The sequence below is a fragment of the Rhinolophus hipposideros genome (genome assembly GCF_964194185.1).
Source record: "Rhinolophus hipposideros genome assembly, chromosome: 17".
NCBI classification, from domain to species: domain Eukaryota; kingdom Metazoa; phylum Chordata; class Mammalia; order Chiroptera; family Rhinolophidae; genus Rhinolophus; species Rhinolophus hipposideros.
In genome coordinates, this window is record NC_138063.1 from 38,212,541 (window position 1) to 38,229,913 (window position 17,373).

The following is a 17,373-nucleotide window of genomic DNA, read 5'->3' on the forward strand; positions in this document are numbered from 1 at the left end:
CAAAAGAGGTGTCTGTTTCAGCCTCTCTAAAATTCCTTTGAGTAATTCATACGTATAATTCCACCACCTCAAAAGCTCTGTAAAATGGATATTCTGTAGCTAAATATTGAATGAACAGTGACCTACAGAACCTAAGAAAACTATACCCAATTTATGAATAAAATGCAAAATTAATCAGGGAAAACTCTCCAGATTGTAATGACACATTTTTTTCAGGATTATATCAATGTGACATACACAGCTCACTCATACAGTGGAACGAAAATCTGTAGTTACCATTATTGCTATCTGTGCTACTACTAAAATTACTTTTATTATTATGGCTTCTGCTTAATAACTTCTGTAGGTCAAAAGCATTCTGATATGAATCAAAATGGAAATTTAAAATATAAAAGATGTGGAAGGATCTGCTTAGAAATGAGACAGACTTCAATAATCTCTAAGAGAGTAAGACCAGATAGAGTGAACTGCCAAATATTGGCCCTTTCACTGAAAGAATGGTGCTGCTTCTCTTTGGAAGACAGACAATCCTTCTAACTTCAAACTTCTCTAACCCTCTATTACACTAACCCCTTTGAATGCAGTTAATGTATGTAGCCAGCTAATTCGTACATTACTTTAGTAAGTTTAGGCCCAGTTCTTCAATTTATCTGGCTCAGAGATGGACTCGGCATTGCCAGGTTGCATAAGAAAATATATTTTTATATTACGTGTTCCTAGAAAATTGTGCATAATTAAATGCATTCTAGTGCTGTGCCCTCAGGCAAACTACCCAAATTCTCCGGGCTTCAACTTTTCGTTCTGCAATCTGATTAGATGGCCAAGGTTCAGTACAGGTTTGAAATTCTTAAGCTTGGCTCTGATCTGACCCACAGGGGTAGGCAGTTTTAAGCAAATCCAACATACAGAAATGTCCAGATTTACTACAAATCAATGAGAGTGTTGGTAGAGCAGTATTTGTCAAATTTACCACATGCACAAATGCCCTGGGCACCTTGTTAAAATACAGATTCTCACTGAGCAGCTCGGGGGCGGGGGGGCTGAGGTTCTACATCTAACACGCTCCTGGTGAGACCCACGCTGCTGGTCCACGTACCACACTTTGAGTGGCAAGGGTGTATCACGCCTGCCATGTTAAAGCCTCCCTCTAAACAACACGGCCAAGGGAGCTTCCTTGCACGTGACCTGTCTTGCTTTATACTTGTGACATTGCCGTACTGGTCCCGGCTGTCTGCACCGAGGACCAGCATCTAAGTCCAGTGTAGCCATCTGCAGGCTGGCCAGCCACTTGAGATCCAAAAGGAAGAGCATTTAATATGCCCAACCACTTCCTCTCTCTTAGGAGGTTTGAATGTCACACACAGAGCATTGTACCCAGGTGCAAAAATATGAGGAGAAAGCACTAAATTGAGAACAAAAGCGGTAGCAGAAGACTTCGTAGGAAAAGCACAGAGCAGTGAGGCACTGTCACATCAGAAGCACTAGAGTTGACAGAAAGGGATTGTGACATTGAGGGGACAAGATGATGGGGCTGCGGGAGTTTGTGCTGAATGGTGAATGCCTTTCTCATTCTCCCAGAAAACAGAATACAAGGCTTGGCTCAGGTGTTGCATTCTGACTTTCCCTGGAAGGTCTCATTAAGACCCACTTTGAGCACTCTTCTCTATATCTTTACATCTAGAGGTGATTCTTCCCTTTGAGGCAATCCTTTACTTCCACTAGGATTTTACTATAGCAAACACCCCCGAGACATTTTAATGTAATATAGTTTATGTCCAAGAGTCTCACACAGATAGTAAGGTACCACCTCAGATCATCTTGCCTTAGCCAGGTGACCAATCCCCCTAAAGAGCAATGGCGGAAGAGGGGAGAGGATGGTGTAGCAGTTTGCTTGGGCTACCAAAGTACCACAAACTGGGGGGCTTAAACAACGGACATTTATTTTCTCATGACTTTGGGGCCTAGAAGTCTAAGACCAAGGTGTCAGCAGGGTTGGGTTTCTGAGGCCTGTCTCATTGGCTTGTAGATGGCTGTCTTTTTGCTGTGTCCCCACATGTTCTTCCCTCTGTACCCATGTGTGTCCTAGTCTCTTCTTGTAAGGACACAGTCATACTGGATTACAGCTGCCCTAATGACCTCATTTTAACTTACGTGCCTCTTTAAAGACCCCATCTCTAAATACAGTCACGTTCCGAGGTTCTGGAGGTTAGGACATCAACATAGGAATCTGGGGAGTGGGGGATGCAATTTAGCTCATAACAATTGGGGCTCTCCCAAGCCGTTGTCATGCTCTTCTGCGAAATGTCTGGTTAACCATGTGCTAGGTGGTGCCTGTAACTCAGCAAGTTCGCTAGAGGTGCTCATGCAAGCTCTGTGAACTCTGCAATAGCACTATCAGCTAGATGCAGTCCCAGCCAGCTGCAGGGTGGTAACACTGCTAATGAATAGACTGATGTTGGAGGGCAGCAACAGGCTGCGTGGTTTTACAGCTGGGCCTGTCATGTTCAACACATTGCTGGACACGCTGAATGAACACAGAAGGTATGCTTATGAAATCTGTGGGTGACACAAGGCAGAGAGGGATAAGGAGTTGCGTAGTTGATTTAGCCACTCAGACCCAAATGTTCTCAATAAGTGACAGAATCAACCTTTACATGATCATGACGTGGGGCAGCCGGTTAGCTCAGCTGGTTAGAGCGCGGTGCTCTTAACAACAAGGTTGCCGGTTCGATCCCCACTTGGGCCACTGTGAGCTGCACCCTCCACAACTAGATGGAAACAACTACTTGACTTGGATGGAGCTGATGGGTCCTGGAAAAACACAAATAAATAAAAGTTACAAAAAAAAAAAAGATCATGACTGGCTAGAACAACAGGCCCAAACCAACCAAACGAAGCATAGCAGAACAGAGCAGAGCAGTAGAATTTTCTCTTTAGGTTGACAAGGCAACTGATCAGTAAGAAGTGCTTCTCAAACTCGAGTGAGCACAGAAGTCACCTGGGAATCTTGCTCAAATGCAGGTTCTGACTTAGTAGGTCTGGAGTGGGGCTGGAGATCCTTTGTTTCCAACAAGTTCCTAGGTGAAGATGCTGCTGCTGGTCGTCTGGCTACTCTCCAGTATCGAGGGAAAACGTCCTGGGGTGACTGGTTAACCACAAGTTCACACTACCGCAATCTGACCTTGCATACCTGATAACAATATGAAATTCGGACCTAAGCAGTCATGGGTCCATTACCCTCCCTACTCTCCAGTCCCATCTGCTGGGGTTGTATTTGGCATACGGATCCACATTTTAATGTGGCCTTTAGCATAGCAAAATATGACCAAGAGGACAATTAAAATACTGAGACCTGGAATCTATATCGTTAGAAATGAAAGAACTGGGACTTTTCCGCCTATAGAGGGGGAATACTAAATGTAGGAAAAGAAATGGATAGCTATCCTTAGATATTTAAGCTGCTATCACATGGGACAGATCAGTTCTGAAGCATTAAAAAACCAACAAAGCACAACACAACAAACCCCCAACTTAGTGTAGGGATCTAGAGAGTAGGCTCTGGGGTTGGAGACACCTAGGATGAAATCTCAACTCCATTACTTCCTCTAGTGACTTCCACTAAATTGCCAAATCTCTTCACACACCAGCATCCTTATCAGTAAGACAGAAATAACAATAGCAGTAGCTATCTGTATTAGCTAATTTAGTCATATTACAGATTATAAAACATATTATAGTTATCATATATACTTAATTAACTGCTCTAAGATATATTGTGTTAGTGGTTTATACTTTAGATGTTTATTTCTCACTTGTATCCAAAATAAGTGTTTTTGATTAGCAGGCACTTTTGTTGCCACAACTGTGACCAAGGCTCCTTCAATTTGGCGACTCTGTCATCTTCATCAGGAGCCTTCTGAGGTCTCTGTGAAGAGGAAAAGAGAACACGAGATCATACACAGCAAGTTGTCACACAGCAAGTTTCAGAGCCAGCTCTGAAATGTCACACATCACTTCTGCCTACACCTCACTGGCCAGTCCTCAGGCACTTGGCCACATTGAACTATAGGGAGGCTCAGAAACATGGTCCAGCTGCATGTGCAGGAGGCAGACGCGAGACAGGGCAACACTGCCTCAGTATCACCTACAATAAGAGAACTCTGGAAGGTGTTAATCGGGCATTCTATTTTAAAGAAGAGTTGCCATTATAATTGCTCTCATCATGGTTTACCAACAAAGTCAAAAATCTTAAAATGAGTTTCTTAGGAGGCTTTTCTTCCCACAAATATTCAATGTATAAGGTCTACATAAATTCTAAACCTAATACTGTTATATATCTGTTCCTGTCACCTAACCCTGACAGTGTTCCAGTACATGGCGGTGAACACTTTAGTTTTCCTGCTTTCACAGCACAGGTCTCTCACTATTCCTCCACCCCCAAAAGTATGGCAAAAATGTTTTGCTGAGGACCAATTTCCAACTGGTGGAACAACTTCAGTGAAAAAGCAAATGCACCAGTACAATACAAATGCAATCTGAAATGCATACGAAAATACTAAGAGGTGGTTAAAAAGTCAGAGAAAACGATTGATACCAGATGTAAATCATGCCCAAATGTAAAAAATAAAAGCCATTTCAGTTCAGCAAGGCACAGGAAACTATCTGGAAATAATGCTAAAAACAACAAAATAGGAACGGGCTACCAGGGCATGTATTAACACGATGTTTTATACCTTTATCTCCTGCAGAATCAGTGAGTCTTGTTGAAGTCAAAGTTTTATAAACACGTAGTTGGTTCATCGTACAACTAGGAATAAAGTCTACCTTAATCAACCTGAGATCTTGGTTCCATACTGTTCTCCAGAATATGCCCTAACATCGCTTGCATTCTTTGCTTGCAACCATGACATAACTAGTATAAATGGTCTTAGTTCTAAACAAAGTTTTGCCAAAATTCAAATGTGGTTTATAAGAAATACAGGTTTTAAGAAGTACAGGCTTTAATGTCAAACTTGGCTTCTTTTTAAGAGAAGAATCTTAAAGCTGTTCAGGGGATCATTTAAAAAGTCAGACATAATAAAAGCAAAATGGATGAAATGGGTGAATTTTGTATGTAAAATATGCCTCAATAAAGTTGCTTAAAATATTAGATGGAGTGGAGAATTTCTGGTATGTTCCCATTTTACTGTTGATCACCCAAGATAACTATTGAAGGCAGAGGATCACAAACCTCAATGCTTAAAAGGATAAGTCAAGGGAAGGTAGATGTATGCCCCATCTCGAAACTGGACAGCCATTGGTTGGTTCCAGGGGATTGCTATACAAAAGGGTATATGTAGTGATTCCGGATCTTGTACTTTTTCGAAAGAAGTGGAAATTTAGGTTTTTGTGAATTGAAAAATTGGCAACACCATGTGAGTCACAGAGAATGCATTTGCAAATTGAGCAAAAGAATACCTTGGATATACTGTATTTGTTCTTTTGTGTGTAAGATATGCTTCAAGACACAAAGTTTTAAAATGTATATTAAAAATAAACTTTGAAAAAAGAACACCTTAGTAAGAAAACCTTGTAGGGCCAAGAAAAGCTTTTGTAAAGAATGCGCTAAGCTTTCTTTGAGAGTCAAATAGCATGCAAATTTACAACTATTTCACAGAAAGTGATATAGTAAAACCTGGATCTGAAGTGAGGTTCTGGAACCCCAAAGCTGCCACTCCCAATTAATCAGAGACAAGAGAGTTCCACTGCCCAGCTCCCCGCTTCTGAGCTGGTTTTCAAAGTCAGTGACCGAAGAAAGTTATTCTTATAATAAAATAATTATTTTAATGAAGTATTTTAAATCACTTTAAACACCTGATCAATAAGATCATACACAAATATGGGAGTATGCTGTACTTTACAAAAAATAAAGCTAAGCATTTAAATATACAAAAGCAACTTTAGGTATACATCTCTTCGTAAAGTACTCTTTTAACACATACATAATTTACAGCATTTTACATAATAACTTGCTGAAACAAAAATGTGGCCAATTTAAAACTTACTAGAGTATAGAATATGGCCATAACAGTCCCAACGGGAAGAACAGGATGAAGAGGAACATACTTGAGGTGTTTTTTTCCCCCCTGAATTCTTTTTCTAAGAAGCACAGCTTTCCCATTTTTTTAAAACTTCTCCGAGGATTTATTCTGTATGTGATTGTAACTACAGCTATTATTTGTCACCAGCTACATGCCACACAGGTGGAATTTAAAAAAAAACAGGTTTGGTTTGCAAAATATCAGCTTCCTCCTCAGATGAATATATATAACATGCTTCTCATAATATATTTAGAGACAAGATCTCCAAGAGGGAGATGCCGACATTACTTTTCAGTATAGAATCCTTTTGGAGTCCTTATTAAGTTTTTAAAATCATCACTTAGGATTTTTTTAAATGCAACAAGATGTTTAAAACAGGGTAACTAAAAGATTTTACAAAACTGTCCTTGTGTTTTAAAACAACACACAAAAAAAACAAAAACAAAAAATAACTTCGTTTTGAAATACTGTAATTTGAAAATGTTTGATAACATTTTCCTTTTTGGTTGGGTTGTGATTTTTTTTGTCACTAAAACATGTACAGTTGCTTTGGAGTTCCAATTCCACCACTGCTTCCCTTAGGCATATGCAGTGCATTTCCCATTTTATGATTCCATTTTCATTTTCCCCTCATCAGTTTGAACACAATGTCCCATCATTCCTTCCAATACTTTCCACCTTTTCCATTTTTCAATGAGGTATATTAGCAGCTTCAATTTTAAGGTTTCTCTGACAAGGATGTCCCCTCACTTGGTATCAGAAGCAGCATATGGTGATGTGAACCAGAGAATAGCAATCTCAGGCACAAAGTATCCCCATTTGTCTCAGTTTTGACAATACTGGGACTCGGCCGACCAAAGTTACCACAGGCCTTACTCTGTGGCTTGTCACATTCAACTACAGAAGGTGACTGTCATAATTCACTAAGCAACTTGATTCCAGCCCAGAAAACCTAGCACTTTGAGATAGGTTCAGTACATGGTGAAATACAATTTTCTTTGGTAAGCAGTGACCCTCTCTTTCCCCTACACCTCAATGCAGGCTGCATTAGGGAAAGACACCTCACCTGTGAACAGTGTGGCACATGAAACAGGCCGTAACAAACAGGGCCTTGCCTTGCTGTGACTAAGCGCACAGGTAGGCAGATGCCTACTGCTGTGTAAACTGTATTTCATAACCATTTTCAGATGGCAAAGCCGAATTCTGGTCATTAAGAACCCCATGGGACGTATAAGTAAGATTTAATAACAGTATATAACTGTAAAGAATGGTCTTCCCTAGCAATAATTATTTTCCAGAAACTGAAATTGCAGGACAGTGCAACAATACTCTTTATGTCTTCTTTGGCAGTAAACAGCAAGGATCTGGATGGAAAGTGGAGTGGTCACTTCAGAAGGGCCAGGTACAGGGCTCGAGAATACTTCATGTCCCTTTCCTGTTCCATACAGAATATCAAGTCCCTGAGGCAGATTCTCGTGATTCTTGGACGAAGCAACTGCTTGGTGGCTGTCAGGCTGGATGTTCCAGGAGCAAGAAGGTTGTCTTTTAAGCCCTAAACATAATAAAGGGAGAAATAAATTTCAAATAAGCAATCATTCATAAAGGGAAACCTGTCAATTCAGCATGTAAGAGCTCACTAGCCTCTGGCCACTGAGTTAGGTGCAGGAGAGAACACCATGATGGGGGCTTAACCCTATCCTCCAAGAGCCTGGTCTCTTGGGGGGGGCACCTGGCTGCCACACCTAGTTCGTGACCTCCTTCATTCTTTCTGTCCCACCAGGGCCGTGGCCATAGCCTCTTCACTGATTTCCCCACTTCCAGGCTCTACTTCACTTTTTTCTTTGCTGCACATTGCAGATCAGGCTTTCTTCTTTAAAGGTCTTAGACAAAACTTTTGGGAATAATGGATATGGTCGTTATTTTGATTGTGGTGATGATTTCACAGGTGTATGTATACGATGAGTATGTTAAAAACCTATCAGATTATACACTTTAAATGTGTGCAGTCTTTTTTGTGTCAATTATAAAAATAAAAGCCTTACATGGTTCAGATCCTATCACTTCATGGATCAAAAATCTTCAATGGCTCCCCACTGTCCAGAGTAGCCACTCGAGCACTTGTTAAGCACCTTCCACACATTATATCTTCTTCCACACATAAGCTCTTTCATACAAAACTGCAGCATGATATATTCGTGCTGCCCCATTTATCAAATGAGGAAACTGAGTTCAGAGAGGGTAAGCAACCTATTTGAGGTCACACAGAAAAACTGATCTTGTACTCAACTTCTAATTTGATCTAAAGAGAGTACTCTTTGTCACTGTGCTGTATTATTCATCAAATCAGGTACAAATTCATCACTGGCTTCCCTCCAGCCTTACTTACCATTGCTCCTTTACAAAGCATCTTGACTCTAGACAATAGGCAAAGATCAGCAAAAGGCCATCCCAGGTCAACCTACTCATCTTTTAAGACCCGTTTCCAATGGGTCTACTAACCCTCACTGTGCCAACTGCCTTATAAATGGCTACCACCACTACCCCAAACCCACTAGATCATCAGCTTTCTGAGGATGGGGACGATCATTTCTATGCCATCTAGGACTAAGTAGAATGCACAGACCAATGTAGATTACCAGCAATATTTTTTGAATTGAATGTACTGGTTTAAAACACTATGGTCAAAACAAGTCAACTTAATTCCATGCACATTCACAGAATGACTGGGAGGCATTTTATCTGATGGTCAAATAAAATCTCCTTAAAAGATACTATTCAGTTCTGGTGGGATATGATAGCACAATCGCATTTCTACACTCATTAGGTTAAACCTGTACAAAAGTAGCTATGGAACAAATTTTCAAAAACCACATTAAAAAAAGGACAAAATGATTACGATCGGCTGCACAATTGCCTGCTGCTTATCATGGAGCCCATGCACACACAGTATAAGGCAGGCTCTCACTATTTCTGCAGGGTGCTGGGTAATGAATGCAATTTGTACAAATACAAGTGTCAGCCTCTGTAACTTCGGCTAAGCGTGCCAGTCAAGCACCAGCATCTCACTCTTCCCTGCTAACATCACCGCTTAGAGGTGGTGTAACTCAGATGTAAGCTTAACTATTGTAAATGATCACCGTCAACATATTTTCCTACGATTTTTGCAGAAAGGGCCCAACACCTCAGCTTTAGAAACTGGATAAAAAAGTATGCACTAGAAAGTTAGCAAAATGTGTCACGGGCAATGAGTGGCAATTTTGTTTGTATACTAGAGTTAAACGCAGAGGCACTTTTCTTAGCCAAAAATCGGATATATTATGCTAAAGGTGAATCTATATATGTTTATAAACGTTTCCTACCAAGAGTTTGTCTAACATCAGTTGTTTATAGTGTGTTCTATGAATTTTGAAATTAAATAGATGGATACACTATGTCTTGGCAATTCCACTTCTACATAAACGCCCAGAAATATGTCATATATTCCTCCAAAGACCTGTCTGAGAATGTTCTGCAGTACTATTTGTAACAGCCCTAAATTAGAAAAAACCCAAATGCCCAAAGAGTAGAATAGATACACTGTGGAATATTTATACAAATGGAATAGTACACAGCAATAATAAGCTGAGTAACATGGATGAATGTCACAAAAATTTTAAATGAAAGGGTGCAGACACAAAGGAATACATACAGTTTTATTCCAGTTTTATAAAGTTCAAAAACAGGCAAAGCAACAGAAGTCAGGATAATGATTCCCACTGAGGGAGAGGACCAGTAGCCAGAAGGGGATAGGAAAGGTTTTCTTGTATGAAGTACTGTCTGCACTGGTGTGTTTGCACTGTGAAAATTCAGTGAACTTATGATTTGTGTACTTTTCTGCATCAATGTTATACTTCAATTAAAAAAAAATAAAGCACTACCAAAAACTCTTGGCCAAGTAGGAAATAATAACAAGAACAAAGAAAAAAACAGGAAAGAAAACAAGGCAAAACTGTTAAACACAAAAAATTTAAAGAGACCTACCTAATGATCTTAGTAAGGAACGAAGGGGTCACAGTTCATGTTTGTCATGTGACAAGCCTAAAGAATCCAGGGGACAGAGCCATATTACAGCTGCCAGCCTGGGTTAAAAAGGTCATTCCAACAGGATGCAGCAGAAGGCCTGAGGCAATGTTATAAATGAAACCAACCCCAAGGGACATTCAGTAACCCAACAGAAATGTCTTTCATAATTCACAACTTTACAAAGGTGATAGCAGTCTCTTCACCCAAATAGTAACTGACTTAGAAAGCCTATCTTTCTTGAACCTGTATGTAAATACATAGCATTTTTATTCATGTGCTTATGATTTGGGGAAGTCCACCACCTGACTTATTAGTTTCACAGTGACCTGGCAGAATAATCAGCTACTTCTCAATTAACCATGGTAAAGAGGGCAGAATGTGCACAGTTAACTTCAAGCCATAAAAACTCAAACCTGTCTTTTTACCATCAGCATTAATTTTCTTCTACCCCACCAAGTCCTTTCCCCCAAGCCACTCAGGACTGATTTCTGGTCGGTCACACTATACTGTCAATGCCAAAGTACACTAACGTAGTTAAGAAACCAGAATTTGTTAAGAAAAAAAACAAAAAACACTTGTGTGACAATGTACTATTTATTTCTGAAATAGAGGGGTTTCCCAATTGATTTTCTACATGAGGATATTCTTTAATTTGGATTCTTCACCTGTATGAAAAGAAGGTAGCATGGAACACGAAGTTCAATGAAGATGAAAGAAATAATTCACTTATCTAGTGCACAACAGATGTTCTTCGAAGTGTAATCCAACCTAAATGTTAATGTACTCTAACACTGCCAGGTCAATTACGTTAGCCTCGATTAGTTTGTTCAATTATATCACTAAACAAAGTTCCTTATTTTTGTAACAAAACTTTTGAGGTACTCTTCTGCCCCAATAAGAAAAAACTGAACATCATCACTTACCAATTTCAAAAAAATAACACCATTTTAAAAATGACACTAAGTAATTAAAAATCACAGGTACCCAAATTTTTATTCCCTCAACAGAGTGGGTGCTGTGAAGTAAAGCCTTTCGAAGATTCTCTACTTCTTTTTTCCACATTTCCTTAAATTATGTTACTGCTATACCAAGTGAGAAGCAGAAATAAGGTCTTTATGAGCCCAAGGGTTTCATGAATCCTGAAGTTCTCAATAACTTCATATGGGCCTGTTTCCAAGAACCGGAATCCAAGGCAACTTAGCTTCCTGCTAGTCCCTGTGTTGATTCAATTCAGAAGTTAGCTGGGTCACTGGGCTCCTACTATGGACAAGGAACTGCTCTAGGCAGCATAAGACACACAGAAGGACTGAACAGTGGTAAACACCCGCTGTCTCCGCCATAAGCAACCTCTGACAAATCACTTAACTTCTCTGTGCTTCAGTTTCCTAATCTGCACAATACGGATAGTAACAGTAATTATGTCACAGGGTTGGCTTGAAAATTAAATGAGAACAATATCTGGTGTACAATCTATACTCTATAAATGTTGGCACTTACCATAATAAATTCATTAGTCAACTGGGAGACACTGAAGGTTTATAAACAGGAAACAGTGTAATCTTAGTTCCAGGCCTTTTCTTCCATCCCCTAGTTAAAACTAACTAAACTTTCCTGCCCATGTTCTATTCTCTTAAGTCCTAGCTAACTTAAAGAAACTGTTTATCCTGCCACACTTACCTTGTCCCTCCCAGTGAGAATTTTGAATTTAGTGGACTTTGAACGCCTAAGCTAAAAAATACACTAATGGGCATTTCAGACATGTGGCAGGCAAATGAAGAGTGTATCTTGGGACAGGAAGTTTTCCAAAGGCTCCTCCAATCAAACAGTGGAAGAGCTTGCTGCTTTGCAGAATCAACCAAACTTATCAATACTGTCTCTAGAAGTTAATGTCAACTTCCATTCTATTCCCTGAATTATAAGACTTTAAGAAAACACAAATGTGTCCCTGAATCTTAGTAATAAACTAGGAAAAAATGACATTTTTAAGAGAGAAACAAGAAGATTCATTACATTTCTCAGACTCTTTACCTGGTTTTACCCAAACCCCATGTTACCATGGCAGCTCTTAAAAAACGACTCAAGTCCTACGGAGGAAAAAAGAACTAGACATGGGGATAGAGGGTGAAATGACGATTCAGAACAACAACAAAAAAATCAACCATCTTCTAAGTCTCGGAAGCAAGGATACATAAAAGTGCCCTGGATACTTGGCCTTTTGTAACAAGAACACAGAAAATCTATATTCAAAAGATCTGAGCTTCTAGGCCTTAAGGACAGCAGAGAAGAAAATACTGAGCTGCGAGACTTACTGCCCTCTGCTGGTCAACAAGCAGAACTTCTGAAGCCACAGATCTCCCCTTTATCACCTTCCTGTTATTCCTTTTGAGTTGTTTCAGAGTATTGACAACCCTGAATGTTAATGCCTGCCATAGAATTTTGTCACTTCTAAGTCTGTTTCCACAGTCCTTTACAGAATTAACATGTCAAAACAGACGGATGTGATGTGTAACCACGGGCTTTGAATTCTAACTAGTTGTGTTATTATGAGAGCAATAAAGATAATACTGGTTTGTCCTATACTAATGATCACCCCCCATCCCATCTTTATCTACAAAAGAATGCTCTCTTAAATTCAAGACCTCACTGTTCAATTTCCTAATGAAGTCTCCAATTGATGTATCCTAAATTCAACATGTTTCAAATCATATTCCTTCCCTTTCTTATTTAAAGGAGAGGTAATACCACTCAACCTCCAATGCCCAAGTCAGAAAAGTGGGTGTCATCCATAACCCTTTCTTTTTCTGCATTTTGTCACTTACGAGTTCTACCTCCTTAACAATTTCCAAATCATCTACTTCTTTCTACATTTTCACTTCCATTATTTTCTGCTTAGAAAACTCCAACAACATTCTAAAAAAACTCCGTATTACCAGTATTAATATTGCTCACACTGCAGTAAGAATGATCTTTCTAAAATAGTAAATACTCTGATAATACTGTCTTCCTGCTTAAAATAATCCGGTGCCTAAAAATCTCCCACAGGACCAAGTCCAAGTACCCAAGCATGACATATACTCTCATCTAGGAGCCTGCTAAAGCCTCTCCCCACGGTCTCATCTCATTCCTTTCTTCCTGTCTCAAACTACTGATCATGCCACAGAACACCTTTCCTCTTTGCGCCAGACAGTAATTCTCTCTTCCTGGAACTCCTTCTCTAATCTCTCTGTCCTATCCTTGTATCATATCAACTAAGTTCTCTTTAAGACTCAACTCAGGTAGCATGCTTCCCCAATGCTACAAACACTAACACAGCCTAAGTCTAGACGAGGTACAACTCCCGTGTACTTTAATAGTACTCTGTATTTCACTCTACCATAACATGTATTCAGTACAACGCAACTACCTCTTTCTAGTTCCCTAAGAGGGAAGGATTTTGTACCTCTCAATATTTTATATAGTGTCTGGAACTTAGTTGGTATCCAACGAATGTCTGTAGTATGATTGTGTGTCTAGTGCCACCTAATAATGTCACTTATATAAATGAACAGTGAAAATAAGCCAAAGTATGGGCTTTGGGATTTCAATATCAAGATCTTGCTGTCATTCTTAGCTTTAAGCCAAATAAATCTGGAAGAAAAATATAAACTCCTTTGATGGCTTGTTCCCAAGCATCACACAGCCCTCTAACAACTTATCTCACCTACTCATCCCCATGAAGCTGCCACCACACATTATATTGGAAGCTACAACGTGTCCAATAAGGGAGATGGAAAAATTGTAGTTCACCAATGAAATGTGTAGAACATTAATGACATGGTAAGATACATTATATTATTAAGTAAAAAAGTAGGTTAACAAAAAATATTACTACACTATGAATTTTGTAAAAACGTAATAGATGTAGAGAACTTTAATTTCCTTCTCTAAGTTTTCTACAATAAACATTTTGATGAAAATAAAAATTTTAAATATAAAAATTCGTATTACAGACACAGGGGAGGAATGCTTAAAGAAATCATTAGTCTGAGGAACCAACAGGCTTAAGTGACAGGGAAAGGAAAGGGAAATGGGAAGAATTGACAATGATGGACCCACTGGAAATAAAACAGAGGAGAAGTAGACAGAATAGACTCCAGACACTACATGAAAAAAGAAAGGGGTAAGCTTTGAACTCCTGATTAGGGCAATAGAGTAATGCTTGTGGACAGTCCCCATTTCAGATCAAATGAGGTACAGTAGTACCTCGGTTTTCGAATGTCTCCGTTGACGAACATTTCGGCTTACGAACGCCGTAAATTTTATGGATCTATGGTATCATTAGATAGTAACATCAATACTAAATTTGCAGTTTTAGGGGTTGATTTTAAAGGTCTGGAATGGATTAATCCATTTTGCATTACTTTCTATGGGAAAACTGTGCCTCGGTTTTCGAACGTTTCAGAACTCGAACGGTTTTCCGGAATGGATTATGTTCGAAAACCGAGGTACAACTGCATATGTTGCTTTTAAAATCTAAAGGTGCCCCTTTCCTTGTGATGGGAGAAGACAGATACAGCAAGTTGCCTTTTACCTTGGAAAGGTTATCTCAACATGCACCAAACCACTGGACACCCAGCAAGTTCATCAAGATTACAGGCTCCTGAATTTTTGTGGGATATATCCTCACCCTCTGGCATGCATGCATCTTACCAAAATGTCTATAGGAGATGTTCCTTCTAGCTCACCAGCTCCAATAAGCATGGTATCAATATTTGGATTAGCATAATGACCTGTGGAAGGGAGAGGCTATCCAGGTCCTTGCAGCCTATCTTATAACATAAGGCTTGATTTAGCCCAGAGACAGGTTAGTCAAGGTGCACGGCTGAGTCTGCCAACTGAAAGCAAACTAATTCTGATGGCTTTACTAATAAGCATAGAGGGAAAAAAGCATATGCCAGATCAGTATCTGCATACCAAATGCCACAGATTGCACTGATTTGCTCCAGCAACAAAACCACATCTGGAATAATAACTTCCACTGAAGTGAACACCTGATTAACACCATCATTCTCGTCTGTCTTCTTCCATGCCAAATAGGTGAGTTGAATGGGGATATGGTAGAAATCACCAAGTCTGCATCTTTCAAATCTTTAATGGTGGCTCTATATAATCTCTCAAGGTAACAGTTTCCAGTTTTGGTAGGTAGATGACATTCTAGTGGTTTCCATTTGGCTTTCACTTCCATAGGTCAGTAAACCAATGTGAGCACTCTGTTAGTTGTTAAGTATGTCTGTTCCAATTATACATTCCAAAAATATAGAAATAATCACATTGGGCCCACTGTGAGATGAACCTAAGCCAAAACTCCATTGACTGATTAAAAACAGTGGTGTTTTGAGTCTCCTAGAATTCATTAGGTTCAGAGTCAGTGTTCAGCAATCCCTAAAATGTCTAGTAATTTCCTCTTCCCAATGCCCAGTCACTCTAGTAAATGGCTACAAGTCTTTTGGGGACAGGCCAGAAGGAGACTCACAGCATAAATTTTTGGCTCTACATCAGGGTCTTTCCTCAAGAGGACCTGGCTTTCCTTTCATTCAAAGGTCTCTGGGTCTGTGAACTGGTTTAAGTGTGAAGACTGGTTGAGGGGCTTTAACTCTTTACTGAGGACATCCAAGTCACACTTCTGTCCCCCAGGTCTACAGCTCTTCTGTTTGTACAAATCAATGAAGACTTACCAGGATGCTCACCTATTCGGTTCTAGGGATGCTATGATCAACTAGCCAGTGCCAAAGATCCCTGACTCTCAGACTATTCTGATTAGTGCTTTGGCTTTGCTGACCTTCATCCTAACCACATTCATTTCACCTTTAGCAATGAAATGCCACCTGCCTCAGCCACCTGAGATAACATCATTCCCACTGAATTTAGGATCCTAGTTTGATGACAACAATTCCCCTGTCATTACTGGCTTAAAGAAGTTAGCCAACTGAGCTCTTCAAGGATGCCAAGAGGTTCCCCTAATGAATGTATATCTCAGAACTTTTGAGAAAAGGAGTGCCCTCTAGACCCAAGGGAACATGTTTGATGAAGCCCCTTTTTTAATGAAAAATTCACCCCAGCATTCTAATCTCCCTAAGCCTTTGAATAATCTCCCCTACAGAACACAAATAAAGTTCTAACATCAATCCAACTTTACTTAACTTAGGCCACCTTTAATGTAGTTTTCACTCAACCAACCAAGCAAACTGTTAGAGCTACTCCTAGCTCTCTGACCTAATACCTTCAATCTGGAATCTCTGTTTAGTGAGTCCACATCAAAATTCAGCTTGATCCAACTTTACATTCCTTCTATTCTGATCCCACACCTTCAGGATCCATTCCCAGAGCATTCTCCAGGTAACTGCAGGCAAAATCATGCAATTCTTTTCCTGTATATCATACCTCCTTATGGGTAGTATTAATACCACTTAGCATCTCACTCTCTTGGGGCTGCTGGAACTTGAGTCTGGTTATAGGTATAGAAGCAATGGGAGGTAGTGAGGACAGGTCCTGAGGACCTCTTGCAAGGCAACTACTTAAGGGAAGCCATATTGACTCCTCAGGAGACTAAGCTCCCTCAGACAGGGGCAGAAGGACTGACAAAGGTGGCGAGACAGAATTGAAGAGTTCAAGGTATCTCGTTTCATTGGAATCTGACCATATTCCCACCTCGATTTTCAGTTTTCCATTCTTTCCCAATGTCAGTAACTTTAACACAAGAGACTCTACAAGACTAGATTTTAATTTGCATTATAATTCAGCCACCTGTAGGACAACACTTTTGGTTTGATTTTCAGAAATCTTGTCTTTGGCTACAGGAAATAAGGGTTTCTTTTAACGCAATTGCAGAGGCTTTCACTCCCTCATGTGGATACTGAGTTCAGAATCTAAAGCTTTTTCCTTCCCTAAGTTTCCCAGTGTACAGTGAAGGAAGGGATCAACCTATCCCATTATTTTCATTTTCACTAAAATGTTCTGTGATAGTAAATAGTCTCCCAAAGCCTTGCCTTCTATGGGAACTTGATTATTAGTGCCTATCCATGATAAAGTAATTGTTTTGCCACTGTATGCCATGGATTACCCACCCGTGTTCCTTTTGCTTCTAGAAACAAGGTCAGTAACAACTTTAAACCTAATTAGAGAACCAATTGTGGAAACCCCAGAACTGATTCAGGAACCCAACATCAAGGTGCTGTTTCTTTGCAGCTTCTAT

The 17,373-nt window shown here is 39.7% G+C and overlaps 1 protein-coding gene across 4 annotated transcripts in view; it reads right to left on the minus strand.

Annotated features, from left to right (window-relative positions):
• Positions 1-5,804: 5,804 nt before the first annotated feature.
• Positions 5,805-17,373, minus strand: part of TAF4B (TATA-box binding protein associated factor 4b) — a 108,747-nt gene continuing 97,178 nt past the window's right edge. For all 4 annotated transcript variants that reach the window (XM_081078423.1, XM_081078422.1, XM_081078421.1 and 1 more), the window contains one exon: positions 5,805-7,632. In XM_081078423.1, the coding sequence (XP_080934549.1) occupies positions 7,465-7,632 (168 nt within the window). In that variant the 3' untranslated portion in view covers positions 5,805-7,464. The remainder of the gene's footprint in view (positions 7,633-17,373) is intronic.